This window comes from Ranitomeya variabilis, chromosome 5 (assembly GCF_051348905.1).
Source record: "Ranitomeya variabilis isolate aRanVar5 chromosome 5, aRanVar5.hap1, whole genome shotgun sequence".
In the NCBI taxonomy this organism is placed as follows: Eukaryota; Metazoa; Chordata; class Amphibia; order Anura; family Dendrobatidae; genus Ranitomeya; species Ranitomeya variabilis.
The window spans coordinates 233,348,422-233,363,798 of NC_135236.1; the positions used below are offsets into that span (position 1 = coordinate 233,348,422).

The 15,377-nt window shown below is 41.8% G+C and overlaps 1 protein-coding gene across 3 annotated transcripts in view; it reads left to right on the plus strand.

The window, feature by feature from the left end:
* ENTREP2 (endosomal transmembrane epsin interactor 2) overlaps positions 1-15,377 on the plus strand; it is a 1,414,087-nt gene that overhangs the window by 1,274,303 nt on the left and 124,407 nt on the right. For all 3 annotated transcript variants that reach the window (XM_077263898.1, XM_077263899.1, XM_077263900.1), the window contains one exon: positions 10,193-10,268. In XM_077263898.1, the coding sequence (XP_077120013.1) occupies positions 10,193-10,268 (76 nt within the window). The remainder of the gene's footprint in view (positions 1-10,192; positions 10,269-15,377) is intronic.

Below are 15,377 nucleotides of genomic sequence, written 5' to 3' on the forward strand. Positions count from 1 at the left end.
CGGTCAGGTATAAAGTGGGCTCTGCAGATGAGCCAACTCAATAGAAATCCTCTTAATTCATAGCTTAATTCTGGAGATGTGGAAGCAGGGGGCAGTCATTTGGCACCAGGTTGCTTCAGGTCACAGGCCCGATAGTAACTACGATGCAAGTCACCATTGTTGATACACTACTGAATACATGATTGTAAAAGTACAATACTCCATTATCCCATACTTGCTCAACGGAATCCATGGCCTTAATGGCTAAGTCAAGTGGCCTACAGAAAACTAGCAGATAATTGAGAACCAGTAAAACACAGTTAAAACTGCATCTGTTTAAAATCAATCAATTATACGTATTATATACTGTAAATCATAAAATAAAAAAGAAATATAGAATTCAGTTCAGTAGTACTGCAGGAATCTTTTACTACTCTCTGGAGGAAAGGGCCATTTATTCCATTTTGCTGTGCTTGACAATACCTTTAGCAATAGCTAAAAATAGTACAGCTGTAATATACGACAGATTAGGAAATGCCACCAAATGAAAGTGATTAATGCACATTTAAATGTCACCATATTGTAAAACTGCATAATGCGCAGAAAGTCCTCAGCAAGCAACAGAGGAATTCACAGTCTGTCACAATAATGGCACATGCACATCTCGGGTAAATAACTGTAATGGAGAAATTCTTTGTATTTCAAAGATGAATAAACTAGTTAATGGATTTACCTCATTGAGAGACATGTTCATGCACAATATTGCATAATATTGCATAAGGCAGTGTTCCCCATCTCCAGTCCTCAAGAGCCACCAACAGGTCGTGTTTTTAGGATTACCTTAGTATGGCCCAGGTGATGGAATTGTTGCCTGTCTAGATTATGGAGTTCTCACCTGGGCGTTACTAAGGAAATCCTGAAAACATGACCCGTTGGTGGCTCTTGAGGACCGAGCTTGGGGAACACTGGCATAAGGTATAGTAAGTACCTCTAAATTTTACTTGAAAAGCCACCTAACCCTAACTAATGTCCAACTAGATTATAGGATATTATTATTATTATTATTTATTATTATAGCACCATTTATTCCATGGCGCTTTACATGTGAGGAGGGGTATACATAATAAAAACAGGTACAATAATCTTGAACAATACAAGTCGCAACTGGTACAGGAGGAGAGAGGACCCTGCCCGTGAGGGCTCACAATCTACAAGATATGAGAAAATATTCCAAAATTTTGGAGTTGAGAAGGATGGTCAGTAAGTGTAATAAATAGGGAAAAATTTGATTTGCAGCAAAGTTAATTGATGCAGATTGAATGTTGCTTATTATGCTTTGGGGTCTTTTCAGACCCCTGATCATAAATATAGGATGTAAATTAAACATTAAATCTTCCTCACTATTCATCTATCCCGCCGCCCCCACAGCCCTCCATCTTGTCCCTTGCGGCTCTTCCTTTCCCCTGTCTCATGGCATTACCTTTAGCCTTTTCACTCTAGGTCTTGGCTCACAACATGACTAGGCCTCTGACATCACTGTGTTCAGTACCATCAATCAGGTGTTGCGTGTCGCAATGTTGTGGCCTTACAATATGTGGTGCCATGACGTCATGGCACACATTGATGTCCAAGGTCCAGTCAAGCTGGAAGCCAGGGCCCGGAGTGAAAATGCCAAAGGAAATGCACGTGACAAAGGAAGGGATAAAGAAGAGGCACACAGGACAAGACAATGGGCTGCAGCGGGATAGGTGAGCCACACTGTATTAGTAATTTTATTTATTTTTCTAACCATTTGCCTTGCCATGTGCGGCTCAGCCAAATACTGTCTGCAACTTTCTACCATTTTTTTTAATTTGTGCACAGAGAAAATAATAATAAACATGTATTATCACCTGTCACTTACTGCAAAGTGAGATGCATGCACCTCTACCAGCACTGCGATCGATATCTGCATGAGCAACAGCATAAAAAATAAATAAAGCCAATTCTTCCCTTGCTGTTGGATTTTTCATTCTGCCTCTAAAAGATCACACTAAGGCTCAGCCCACATTTATCCTGTGCTCTGCACTGAGCGCTTACACCAGGGCTTCTACGTATCATGTATTTGAAGTTTCAAATGGATACCCCTATGTAAATGCTCAGCGTAAAGCATCGGATAAATGTGATCCCAAATGTTATGTAAAATGTTGCTAACAAAAGCTTCAACTCAGTCGACAAAAAAGCAAATCCCTACTCAGGTCCATCAACTTTTAACAGAAATATAGGGGGCTTACTGGTAGTGCAAAAACTCTAAAAAAAAAAAAAAAAGCATGATCTATCCTAGCCCCCAAAGAAATTCAGCTAATTCTGCACTCCCAAGTCCAAATGCCCATCTCACTTCTAAGACCCACAGTGTGTTTAAACCATATTTAGCATCCACATGTTTATTTGGTACTTCTGTAGCGATGAGAGCCCGCTTAATTTACGGGTGTATGTCTCCAGAAAAACGAGCCGAATATAGCATACTGTGCATTACAATGTACTGGGCTCTACAATGTATGGGCACTGCAATAGCAGATTTGCAATTTTCACTCAGCAACATCCACTGCGACTTCTTTCTGAAAAACATCTATGGAGTCAAATTATCACTACACCTGTTGATAAATTCTCAAAGGGTATAACTTCCAAAATGGGGTTACTTGAGGGGGTTTCCATTGTTTAGGCACATCAGGGGCTCTCCAAACATGACATGGCATCCACTAATGATTCCAGCAAAGTTTGCTTTTAAAAAGTCAAATAACACTCCTTCCCTTCCGAGCCCTGCCATCCACCCAAATATTTGTTTTTTCCCACATATGGGGTGTTAGTGTACTCAGGAGAAATGACAAAACAAATTGTATGGTGCAATTTCTCCTGTTACCCTTGTGAAAATAAAAATATTGGGGCTAGAAGAACATTTTTGTGGGAAAAATGTGACTTTTTATTATCATAACTCAATGTTATAAACTTCTGTGAAGCACTTGGGGGTTCAAGATGCTCACAACATATCCAGATACATTCCTTGAGGAGTCTAGTTTCCAAAATGGTATCGCTTGTTGGAAGTTTTCACTGTTAGGTACATCAGGGGCTTTCCAAACATGATGTGGTGTCCGATAATAATTCCAGCAAATTTTGGGGTTCAAAAATTCAAATGGCGCACCTTCCCTTGTGAGTCATTCCATGAGCCCAAACAGTAGTTTTCCTTCACTTATCTGCATACTCAAGATAAATTGCACAACAGTTTTAGTAGTTAATTTTCTACTGATATCCTTGTGAAAATAAAAAAATGGGGGGTGAAAGAATATTTTTGTGGAAAAAAATGTGATTTTTTTATTTTCATTGCTTAACGTTATAAATTTCTGTGAAGCAACTGGGCTTTCAAGGTGCTCACCACACATCTAGATAAATTCCTTGAGGGGTTTAGTTTCCAAAATGGGGTCGCTTGTGTTTTTAAAAAATCTTTTTAGGCACATCAGGGGCTCCCAAACCTGACATGTCATCCACTCTCGATTCCGACCAAATTTAAGTTAAAAAAATCAAGCAGTGCTCCTTCCTTGCAAACCCTGCAATGCACCGAAACAGTAGTTTTCCCCCACATACGGAGTATCGGTGTACTTAGGAGAAATTGCACAACAAATTTTGGGGTCCATTATTCCCTGTTACCCTTGTGAAAATAAAAAAATTGTATCTAACGTAACATTTTTGTGAGAAAAAAGATAGATTTTTCCCATTCACATTGCTTCAGTTCCTGTGCAGCGCCTGAAGGGTTAATAAACTTTTTAAATATGGTTTTAAGCACCTTGAGTGGTGCAGTTTTTAGAATGGTGTCAATTTTGGGTAGTCATATAGGCCCCTCAAAATCACTTCAAATGTCATGTGGACCCTAAAAAAAAGGTTGTGCAAATTTTGTTGGAAAAATTAGAAATTGCTGGTCAAATTTTAACCCTTCTAACTTTCTAACAAAAAATGATGTTTCAAAAATTGTGCTAATGTAAAGTAGATATGTGGGAAACATTTTTTATTAACTATTTTGTGTGCATAACTCTGTAGTTTAAGGGTATAAAAATTAAAAGCTTGAAAATTGCTAAATTTTCAAAACTTTCGCCAAATTTCCAATTTTTTCACCACTAAACATACGTTAAGTAAAACAAATTTTACCACTGTCATGAAGTACAATATGTCACAAAAAAGAACAGGTGAAAAAAAGCTTTGGGGGTTAAAGGGGATAAATAAGCAGAAAGCGTGCAAGAGGAAGTGAGAAGAAATAATGCCCTATAGTCATAAATAATAAAGTATTTGGGACTTTTACATTATATATATCGTTATAATTATACTAGTGACCCCTCACCTTTCTGAAAATTCTAAATGGAATCTCTCAGAATAAGAGTCAATACAATTGCTACAAATACAGCCATAAAATATACAATACTGAATGTCCTAATGTCAATCACTGACCAAATCAATGTTTCAGTCAATATTCACTTGACTTTTCCACTGGCTTCTCATGTCAAAATCAATGGAAAGTTTGTACCTGATAATATGATCTCCAAGCAATACTGACTAAATGAATCCTACTACCAAAGCTAGTTTTAGACAACGTTTGCCTCTGGGAAAAATTAAACGTTGGACCTGAAATGCTAACATGTTGCACCATTGCTTCTCACTAAATTAGAATATCAAAAAGTTAATTTATTTCAGTTCTTCAATACAAAAAGTGAAACTCATATATAGAGTAATTACAGAGGGATCTATTTCAAATGTTTATTTCTGTTAATGTTGATGATTATGGCTTACAGCCAATGAAAACCCAACAGCCATTATCTCAGTAAACTAGAATACTTTATAACACCATCTTGAAAAAATGATTTTAAAATCCAAAATGTTGGCCTGCTGAAATGTATGTTCAGTAAATGCCCACAATACTTGGTCGGGGCTCCTTTTGCATCAATTACTGCCACAATGCGGCATGGATTGGAGGTGATCACCCGCTGAGGTTTTATGGAAGCCCAAGTTACCGTGATATCAGTCTTCAGCTAATCTACATTGTTGGGTCTAATGTCTCTCACCTTCCTCTTGACAATAGCCTATAGATTCTCTATGGGGTTAAGGTCAGGTGAGATTGCTGGCCAATCAAGCACAGTGATACTGTTGTTTTTAAACCGGGAATTCGTACTTTTGGCAGTGTGGACAGGTGCCAAGTCCTGCTGGAAAATGAAATTTACATCTCCAAAAAGCTTGTCGGCAGAGGGAAGCATGAAGTGCTCTAAAATTTCCTAGTAGACAGCTGTGCTGAATTTGGTCTTGATAAAACACAGTGGACCTACACGAGCAGATGACATGGCTTCCCAATCCATCACTGATTGTGGAAACTGCACACTAGACCTCTAGCAGCTTGGATTGTGTGCCTCTCCACTCTTCCTACAGACTCTGCAACGTTGATGTCCAAATGAAATGCAAAATTTACTTTCATCTGAAAACAACACCTTGGACAACTGAGCAACAGTCCAGTTCTTTTTCTCCTTGGCCCAGGTAAGATGCTCCTGACGTTGTCTATTGGTCATGTGTGGCTTGACACGAGGAATGCGACACTTGCAGCCCATGTCCTGGATACGTCTGTGTGTGGTGGCTCTTGAAGCAATGACTCCAGCAGTAGTCCACTTCTTGTGAATCTCCCCCAAATTTTTGAATGGCCTTTTCTTAGCAATCCTTTCAAGGCTGCGATTATCCCGATTGCTTGTGCACCTTTTTCTACCACACTTTTTCCTTCCATTCAACTTTCCATTAAAATACTTGGATACAGCACTCTGTGAACAGCCAGCTTCTTTACCAATGACCTATTGTGGCTTACCCTCCTTGTGGAGTGTGTCAATGACTGCCTTCTGGACATCTGTCAAGTCAGCAGTCTTTCCTATGATTGTGAAGCTTACTGAAACAGACTACGGGACCTTTTTAAAGGCTTAAGGTACCATTACACTAAACGACTTACCAACGATCACGACCAGCGATACGACCTGGCCGTGATCGTTGGTTAGTCGTTGTGTGGTCGCTGGGGAGCTGTCACACAAACAGCTCTCTCCAGCGACCAACGATCAGGGGAACGACTTCGGCATCGTTGAAACTGTCTTCAACGATGCCAAATTCCCCCTGCAGCACCCAGGTAACCAGGGTAAACATTGGGTTACTAAGTGCAGGGCCGCGCTTAGTAACCCGATATTTACCCTGGTTACCATTGTAAAAGTTAAAAAAAAAAAAAACAGTACATACTCACATTCTGATGTCTGTCACGTCCCCCGGCGTCCACAGGGTTAAAACTGCTTTCGGCAGGAGCGCTGGTAATGCACGCGCTGCTGCCGAGAGCTTCCCTGCACTGAATGTGTCAGCACCGTCCGTAAAGCAGAGCACAGCGGTGACATCACCGCTGTGCTCTGCTTTACGGCCGGCGCTGACACAGTCAACCCTGTGGACGCCGGGGGACATGACAGACATCAGAATGTGAGTATGTACTGTTTTGTTTTTTTTTACTTTTACAATGGTAACCAGGGTAAATATTGGGTTACTAAGCGCGGCCCTGCACTTAGTAACCCGATATTTACCCTGGTTACAAGTGAACACATCGCTGGATCGGCGTCAAACACGCCGATCCAGCGATGACAGCGGGTGATCAGCGACCAAAAAAAGGTCCTGATCATTCCCATCAACCAACGATCTCCCAGCAGGGGCCTGATCGTTGGTCGCTGTCACACATAACGAGATCGTTAGCGGGATCGTTGCTTACCTCACCAAAAGCGTGACGTTGCAATGATATCGTTAACGATATCATTATGTGTGACTCAGCCTTTAGGAAGCCTTTGCAATTGATTTTTGTTAATTATTCTAATTTACTGAGATAATGACTTTTGGGTTTTCATTGGCTGTTAGCCAAAATCATCAATATTAACAAAAATAAGCACTTGAAATACACTCACCGGCCACTTTATTAGGTACACCATGCTAGTAAGGGGTTGGACCCCCTTTTGCCTTCAGAACTGCCTCAATTCTTCGTGGCATAGATTCAACAAGGTGCTGGAAGCATTCCTCAGAGATTTTGGTCCATATTGACATGATGGCATCACACAGTTGCCGCAGATTTGTCGGCTGCACATCCCAAAGATGCTCCATACAAGGCAGGATGGATCCATGCTTTCATGTTGTTTACACCAAATTCTGACCCTACCATCCGAATGTCGCAGCAGAAATCGAGACTCATCAGACCAAGCAACGTTTTTCCAATCTTCTACTGTCCAATTTCGATGAGCTTGTACAAATTGTAGCCTCAGTTTCCTGTTCTTAGCTGAAAGGAGTGGTACCCGGTGTGGTCTTCTGCTGCTGTAGCCCATCTGCCTCAAAGTTCGACGCACTGTGCGTTCAGAGATGCTCTTAGGCCTACCTTGGTTGTAACGGGTGGCGATTTGAGTCACTGTTGCCTTTCTATCAGCTTGAACCAGTCTGCCCATTCTCCTCTGACCTCTGGCATCAACAAGGCATTTCCGCCCACAGAACTGCCGCTCACTGGATTTTTTTTCTTTTTCGGACCATTCTCTGTAAACCCTAGAGATGGTTGTGCGTGAAAATCCCAGTAGATCAGCAGTTTCTGAAATACTCAGACCAGCCCTTCTGGCACCAACAACCATGCCACGTTCAAAGGCACTCAAATCACCTTTCTTCCCCATACTGATGCTCGGTTTGAACTGCAGGAGATTGTCTTGACCATGTCTACATGCCTAAATGCACTGAGTTGCCGCCATGTGATTGGCTGATTAGAAATTAAGTGTTAACAAGAAGTTGGACAGGTGTACCTAATAAAGTGGCCGGTGAGTGTAGATCACTCTGTTTGTAATGACTCAATATAATATACGAGTTTCACTTTTGTATTGAAGAACTGAAATAAATTAACTTTTTGATGATATTCTAATTTCGTGAGAACGACATGTATATGAGTCAATTTCAGACCATTACAAGAACTCTGATTGACTACATTCAAATTCATTGGCGCTGTTTTACCAGCATTTTTGCACATATTGTTGAAGAATGATTAGGAGTCAGAAGTTCACTAATATCACTATTACACTCATTCAGTACTAAAGCGGTATCAGGTTATCAGCAGCACATGATCTGTTTACATCTGGCAACCTGCTGCCAACAACAATGATTTTTGTCCTAGGATAAATCCAATCATTTAATGAATGAACAATTTGTTTATTTGCTGGGTGATTGCCAACATATTTATATATATGAATGCCTGGCATTTTTGAATGTTGATGCTATACACACTGTATGTTACACGTACACCTAAAGCTATGCACAACGTAAGCTACCCAAATACTCCATGCTATACACGCAATGTATGTTGCACAAACACTTTCCACATAGTGTATGTTACAAGCATACTCCATTCTACTCAGACGCTCAGTATATCACGCGCATGCCATGTTACACACAAGATCTGTTATCCACACTCCTTGTTACACCCAATGTACTTTACACACATACACATCCACCATTCTACGCATACCCATTGTATGTTACACAGACTCCATGTTTTACAGACACACACACACGGTATGTACCACACATTCTGCATGTTATACACACTGTATCTTATATACACTCCATGCTACACCCATACACCGTATGTTACACACACTGGATGTCATACACACACTGCATATTGCACTGATGCAGACTGGATGTTAAAAAAACCTCACTTCCTTCTAGACACATTGGCACTGTATTTTACAGACATACACACAGCATTAGAAAACACGCACCGTGTTCATGTTAGAAACACAGACTCCTTTCTACACACAAATCAACACTCACATGCAAAATACACACAATGTAGAGGACATACCAGGCTATATTCTCCTTTCTAGTTTCTGTAAACTTCAGCAGGGCAGGGTTGAGGGACCTTTGGTCATGTGACAATGCCAGGACAATGTCAGGCCGGCCTACTTCACAGCATGAGTTTTGTATAGTATATTTGTGGAGATACCAAATGACAGTAAAATGTCTGCATTTAGGATATTTCTAAGCAAATGATAAAAACACATGTCAAATGTAATGTCTTCTGCAGAAAAAAACATGTCAGGTTGATGGTGACACTATTCTGAAATAAAAACACACTACAATTTGCCATTGATATACTGCAAACAGAGTTACAACAACATACGGCCAGCTGCCACCTGTCTTTTTACTCAAATAATTCCTTTCATTTCACAGTGATATGTCTAAGGAATAACCTTTCTCTTTGTGGAGAGTGACAAGACAAGCCTGACATGTCAGAACGAGGAGACTTATAAGCCACACATGCAACTCTGGGAAATTAAATATGCAAATTGTCTGTTCAGAGAGGAAGAGGACAAGAACCCTGGTGCCACCTATTAGAAGCAGCAATTCTAAAATTCAATACTGACTCTTTAACGAGCCTTGCAATATGACTTAGGAAAAAAGCTAAACCACAATCTCAATTTGCAGACGTAGTGTTTTGGGGTGTTGCCCCTCATCAGTGGAACGTATGAGATATGATTTGGCTAGGGGTAACGTTAACTTACCAGAAGAGCAGCATGGTTTATAAGTCTTCTCATTCTGACATGCCGGGCTTGGCTTGTCACTCTCCACAGGGAGAAATGTTACCTCTTAGACCCCAGTCCAGAGCCTATCACCGAGCCAAATCAGATTCCTTACTTTGCACTGATGAGAAGCAACACCCCGAAACACTGTATCTACAAATTGATATTCTGGTTTAGCTTTTATCCTATGCCATACTCCAAGGCTCATTAAAAGTCAATATTTACTTTTAGGATCGCTGCCTCCAATATTTGGTGCTAGAATTCTAGTCCTCTTCCTTTCTGAAAAGACAACTTGCACAGTCCTATGTCAAAAGTTTTACGTAGACCTGGCATTGACTAAAGCTTCTATAGGCAGAGATTGCTATTACTAGAAACAAATAAAAACTGAATATGATACTTTTAGAATCAACAATGAATCAAATACCTTTTACGTAAAATGCAAATAGATTCATAAATTGTACTCATAGCTAATAGTAACTCAAATGTACAGTAGTTATTCAGACTGAAATGCAACTTTATTAATATAAATGTCTTATATACAGTAGATACAAATGAGTAAAGTGATGTTATGTCCTGTGTTGCTGCAGGGGACCAGTATAGACCAGCAGGTGACAGAATCCAGTGTTGGGGATCGGAACACGACAGCTGGTTTCAGCACACAAGGTTGGTAAAAATTAAATTTTGAACTGATTTACAGAATATTGCTCTTTAGGCTGAAATCACACCAGTGTAAGACATCTGATGTGAGAGCATCGGATGTGATATGCTAATGACCCTTGGCTCCAGTTCTGCTGTGAGCATGAGCCGAGTGACATGCTACTGTGCTCCAAGTCTCTAGCATGAAAAAATAGCAGGTACGGGTGTGGAGAAGACTCCATTGTCTGTGTTAGCATATATCGGACTGCTTTCGGGTGATATCCAACTGCAGTCTGATGTTTCACATGCATCCATAGACTTGTATGGGTGCGAGGGAGCCGAGTCTAGCTGTTAATCTCAGCATGCTACCATTGTTCTCTTATGCCGAATCGGCATGTGAAAATAATCGCAAATGTGAGCTGCCCTATAGTATAACACTGGGCCGAGTGCTATGCCATGTTTTATCGCATAGCACTCAGCCATGTTATATGCTGGTGTGACCACGGCCTAAGGCTGTAACTAATTTTCTTTTCCTTCATTGCATCCAAATATATTTATGTGGTGCCCCAGGGTCCTGGTCGTCGCAGTGGTATTGCTTTCCTCTCGGGGAGAGAGATGCTATGTTTGGAGGCAAAGAAGGATAACTGCATCCAGGTATCACAAACATGCAACACATTCACACTCCAGGCCACCAGGGGGAGCTTCTGCTCCTATTTATTAGGTCACTCCCCATATATATATAACTGGTAGTCTTTAGGGAAAGTTAGTCAGTTCCAGACAGGAGTCATTTCCTGACAGAGCTCCAGTCAGGAGTTCTGTTAGGGAGTTCCAGACCAGAGTCTGAGGAGGACAGAAGGTTAAAGGAGCTGTGCATGCCCTCAGAGCTGCAGCTCCCAGAAAGAGACATTGAAAGGCAGAGTTGTATTGCAGCGAGCGTGAAGGAAGTCGAAGCAAAGGAGAGGATACCAGAAGGGGACCAGCCCCGCTTAGGCTGCCTCCTTCTGAGGCGCAAAATCCCAGTAGCCGGAACACAGAGGGAGTAAGGGCCTCTACGCCTTATTTCAGAGACCGGCAGGACAGCTAATTGCAGGTTACTTGTCCGCACCTACACCCAGGAGGCACGGTGACACCTACGGAGCCGGGTTATCTAAGAGACCCTATAAACAGGCTCAAGTCACCAGTCATACGGGTTTTGTCCTATCCTATACGGGGGACAGAGAGAGTGAAACATCGCATCTGTGAGACCCTTATGTGAAGCCATAGGCAGTAAGGGACTACACCACTGGAGCGCAAGGGAAGGCTACTGATTTCCACCTGGACAAGGGAACTCTGGACTTGCCTCCAAGCCGGCCAGACTCTGCCTGCCCTGTGATCTGGTGCTCTGGACTGTGGATGCTGAAGTCTTCAGTAAAGGTAAAGAGACTGCAACCTTGTGTCCTCGTTCTTCACTGCGCCATTCACCATACCACTTTATACATACTGGGAAGCCCTGGGGACATATTTCACCTGTGGGAAGGTATACCATCTAGCTGCCATAACATCACCCCAGCGGACCCCTTAAAGCAGCGTCGGTCACCCTGACTGAATACCACAGGTGGCGTCACGAACATAAACTTTATCCCTTTAAAGACCTTTCCCTTTTACATGAACGTCCCAGGGCCACGGACCGGGTCAGCCACCGTGACATCTCCCTGTGAACCGAAGGACCCAGTACCGAGTACCCCATGGCCCTTAGGGGGTGATCCATTTACATTCTAGTATACTGTAATTGTTACTTTTTGGCAGAAACCTAAATGACTTTCTGTTCATAACATTCTAAATATAAAGCTTCTGTCCCCCATACTTTCCTGTTTACATTACTGTGTTTGGAGAAGCGTCCATTAATCTCAGGATATGCATGGTGAGGCTTTTATAATGTCTGAATGCCTCCAATGTGTTTGATGAACAATTATCCTCAATGTTTTAGTTGCAAATATATAGTGGGCCAAATATGCATTGTTTTTAACTAATGCTTTTAAGCTTATTTGTACAAGTTTTTTCAATGTTATTTTATTGCATAAAAACTATAATTATTAGTAACTGCTAAAATGTGACATATTAATGCTAATTATGCAATAATTATATCTATATGTCTACTATTTGGGAAATATTAAACAGATAAAATACACATTTTTTTTGTGTTGAGAGCATTATGATTTTAATGGAACAATAGGCAAGATGCCCTATATACAAAGCATATAAAAAAGCACTTCTATATAGTCCTGTTCATCTAAGGCCCCCTTCACACGTCAGTGTTTCCTACCCAGTTGAAGAAAAGCAGACAGCTGGGGGCTGGTGTTAATATTTTGGGAAGGTGCCAGTAGCCATAAAGAATACCAGCTTATTAATAACAGCTGACTGCTGTTTGCTGCGCTATTACTGGTTATTATTGGGGGGACGCCCCACAAAAAATTACTTGTGGTCCGTCTTATATTTATTAACGAGCAAAGGCTAAACATACATTTTACATGTGGTTGTTATTACTAGGCTGGGATAGGGCCATGGATATTGGCCCTCATCCCAGACTAAGAACATTAGCCCTCCCAGAAATGGTGCATCCATTATATGTGCCAGTTCTGGCGCTTAGCCTCAGCTCTTCCTGCTTGCCCTGGTGCAGTGGCAAGTGAGGTAATAGTTTTGGGGTTGATCTCAGTTTTATGTATGCTGACATCAAGCCCAGGAGTTAGTAATTGAGAGGTATCTATCAGACACCCCCATTACTAAATGCATAGTCAAATTTATTAAAGACATACATAGAGTAAAGTGCTTTAACCCCTTCCCGACATTTGACGTACTATCCCGTCGAGGTGGGGTGGGCCCGTATGACCGCCGACGGGATAGTACGTCATCACCGATCAGCGGCGCTCACGGGGGGAGCGCGGCCGATCGCAGCCGGGTGTCAGCTGCATATCGCAGCTGACATCCGGCACTATGTGCCAGGAGTGGTCACGGACCGCCCCCGGCACATTAACCCCCGGCACACCGCGATCAAACATGATCGCGGTGTACCGGCGGTATAGGGAAGCATCGCGCAGGGAGGGGGCTCCCTGCGGGCTTCCCTGAGACCCCCGGAGCAACGCGATGTGATCGCGTTGCTCTGAGGGTCTCCTACCTCCCTCCTCGCCGCAGGTCCCGGATCCAAGATGGCCGCGGCATCCGGGTCCTGCAGGGAGGGAGGTGGCTTACCGAGTGTCTGCTCAGAGCAGACACTTGGTAAGCCTGCAGCCCTGCACAGCAGATCGCAGATCTGGCAGAGTGCTGTGCACACTGCCAGATCAATGATCTGTGATGTCCCCCCCTGGGACAAAGTAAAAAAGTTAAAAAAAATTCCCCACATGTGTGTAAAAAAAAAATAAAAAAAATATCCTAAATAAAGAAAAAATATATATATATTATTCCCATAAATACATTTCTTTAGCTAAATAAAATAAAAAAAACAATAAAAGTACACATATTTAGTATCGCCGCGTCCGTAACGACCCAACCTATAAAACTGCCCCACTAGTTAACCCCTTCAGTAAACACCGTAAGAAAAAAAAAAAAAAAACGAGGCAAAAAACAACGCTTTATTATCATACCGCCAAACAAAAAGTGGAATAACACGCGATCAAAAAGACTGATATAAATAACCATGGTGCCGCTGAAAACGTCATCTTGTCCCGCAAAAAAAGAGCCGCGATACAGCATCATCAGCAAAAAAATAAAAAAGTTATAGTCCTGAGAATAAAGCAATACCAAAATAATTATTTTTTCTATAAAATAGTTTTTATCGTATAAAAGCGCCAAAACATAAAAAAATGATATAAATGAGATATTGCTGTAATCGTACTGACCCGACGAATAAAACTGCTTTATCAATTTTACCAAACGCGGAACGGTATAAACGCCTCCCCCAAAAGAAATTCATGAATAGCTGGTTTTTGATCACTCTGCCTCACAAAAATCGGAATAAAAAGCGATCAAAAAATGTCACGTGTCCGAAAATGTTACCAGTAAAAACGTCAACTCGTCCCGCAAAAAACAAGATCTCACATGACTCTGTGGACTCAAATATGGAAAAATTACAGCTCTCAAAATGTGGTAACGCAAAAAATATTTTTTGCAATGAAAAGCGTCTTTTAGTGTGTGACAGCTGCCAATCATAAAAATCCGCTAAATAACCCGCTATAAAAGTAAATCAAACCCCCCTTCATCACCCCCTTAGTTAGGGAAAAATAAAAAAATTAAAAAATGTATTTATTTCCATTTTCCCATTAGGGTTAGGGTTAGGGCTAGGGTTGGGGCTACGGTTGGGGCTACAGTTAGGGTTGGGGCTAAAGATAGGGTTAGGGTTTGGATTACATTTACGGTTGGGAATAGGGTTGGGTGTGTCTGGGTTAGAGGAGTGGTTAGGGTTACTGTTGGGATTAGGGTAAGGGGTGTGTTTGGATTAGGGTTTCAGTTATAATTGGGGGGTTTCCACTGTTTAGGCACATCAGGGGCTCTCCAAACGGGACATGGCATCCGATCTGAATTCCAGCCAATTCTGCGTTGAAAAAGGAAAACAGTGCTCCTTCCCTTCAGAGCTCTCCCGTGTGCCCAAACAGGGGTTTACCCCAACATATGGGGTATCAGCGTACTCAGGACAAATTGGACATCATCTTTTGGGGTACAATTTATCCTGCTACCCTTGGGAAAATACAAAACTGGGGGCCAAAAAATAAGTTTTGTGGGAAAAAAAAGATTTTTTATTTTCACGGCTCTGCGTTGTAAACTGTAGTGAAACACTTGGGGGTTCAAAGTTCTCACAACACATCTAGATAAGTTCCTTGGGGGGTCTAGTTTCCAATATGGGGTCACTTGTGGGGGGTTTGTACTGTTTGGGTACATCAGGGGCTCTGCAAATGCAACGTGACGCCTGCAGACCAATCCATTTAAGTCTGCATTCCAAATGGCGCTCCTTTCCTTCCGAGCTCTGTCATGTGCCCAAACAGTGATTCCCCCCCACATATGGGGTATCAGCGTACTCAGGACAAATTGAACAACAACTTTTGGGGTCCAATTTATCCTGATACCCTTGTGAAAATACAAAACTGGGGGCTAAAAAATCATTTTTGT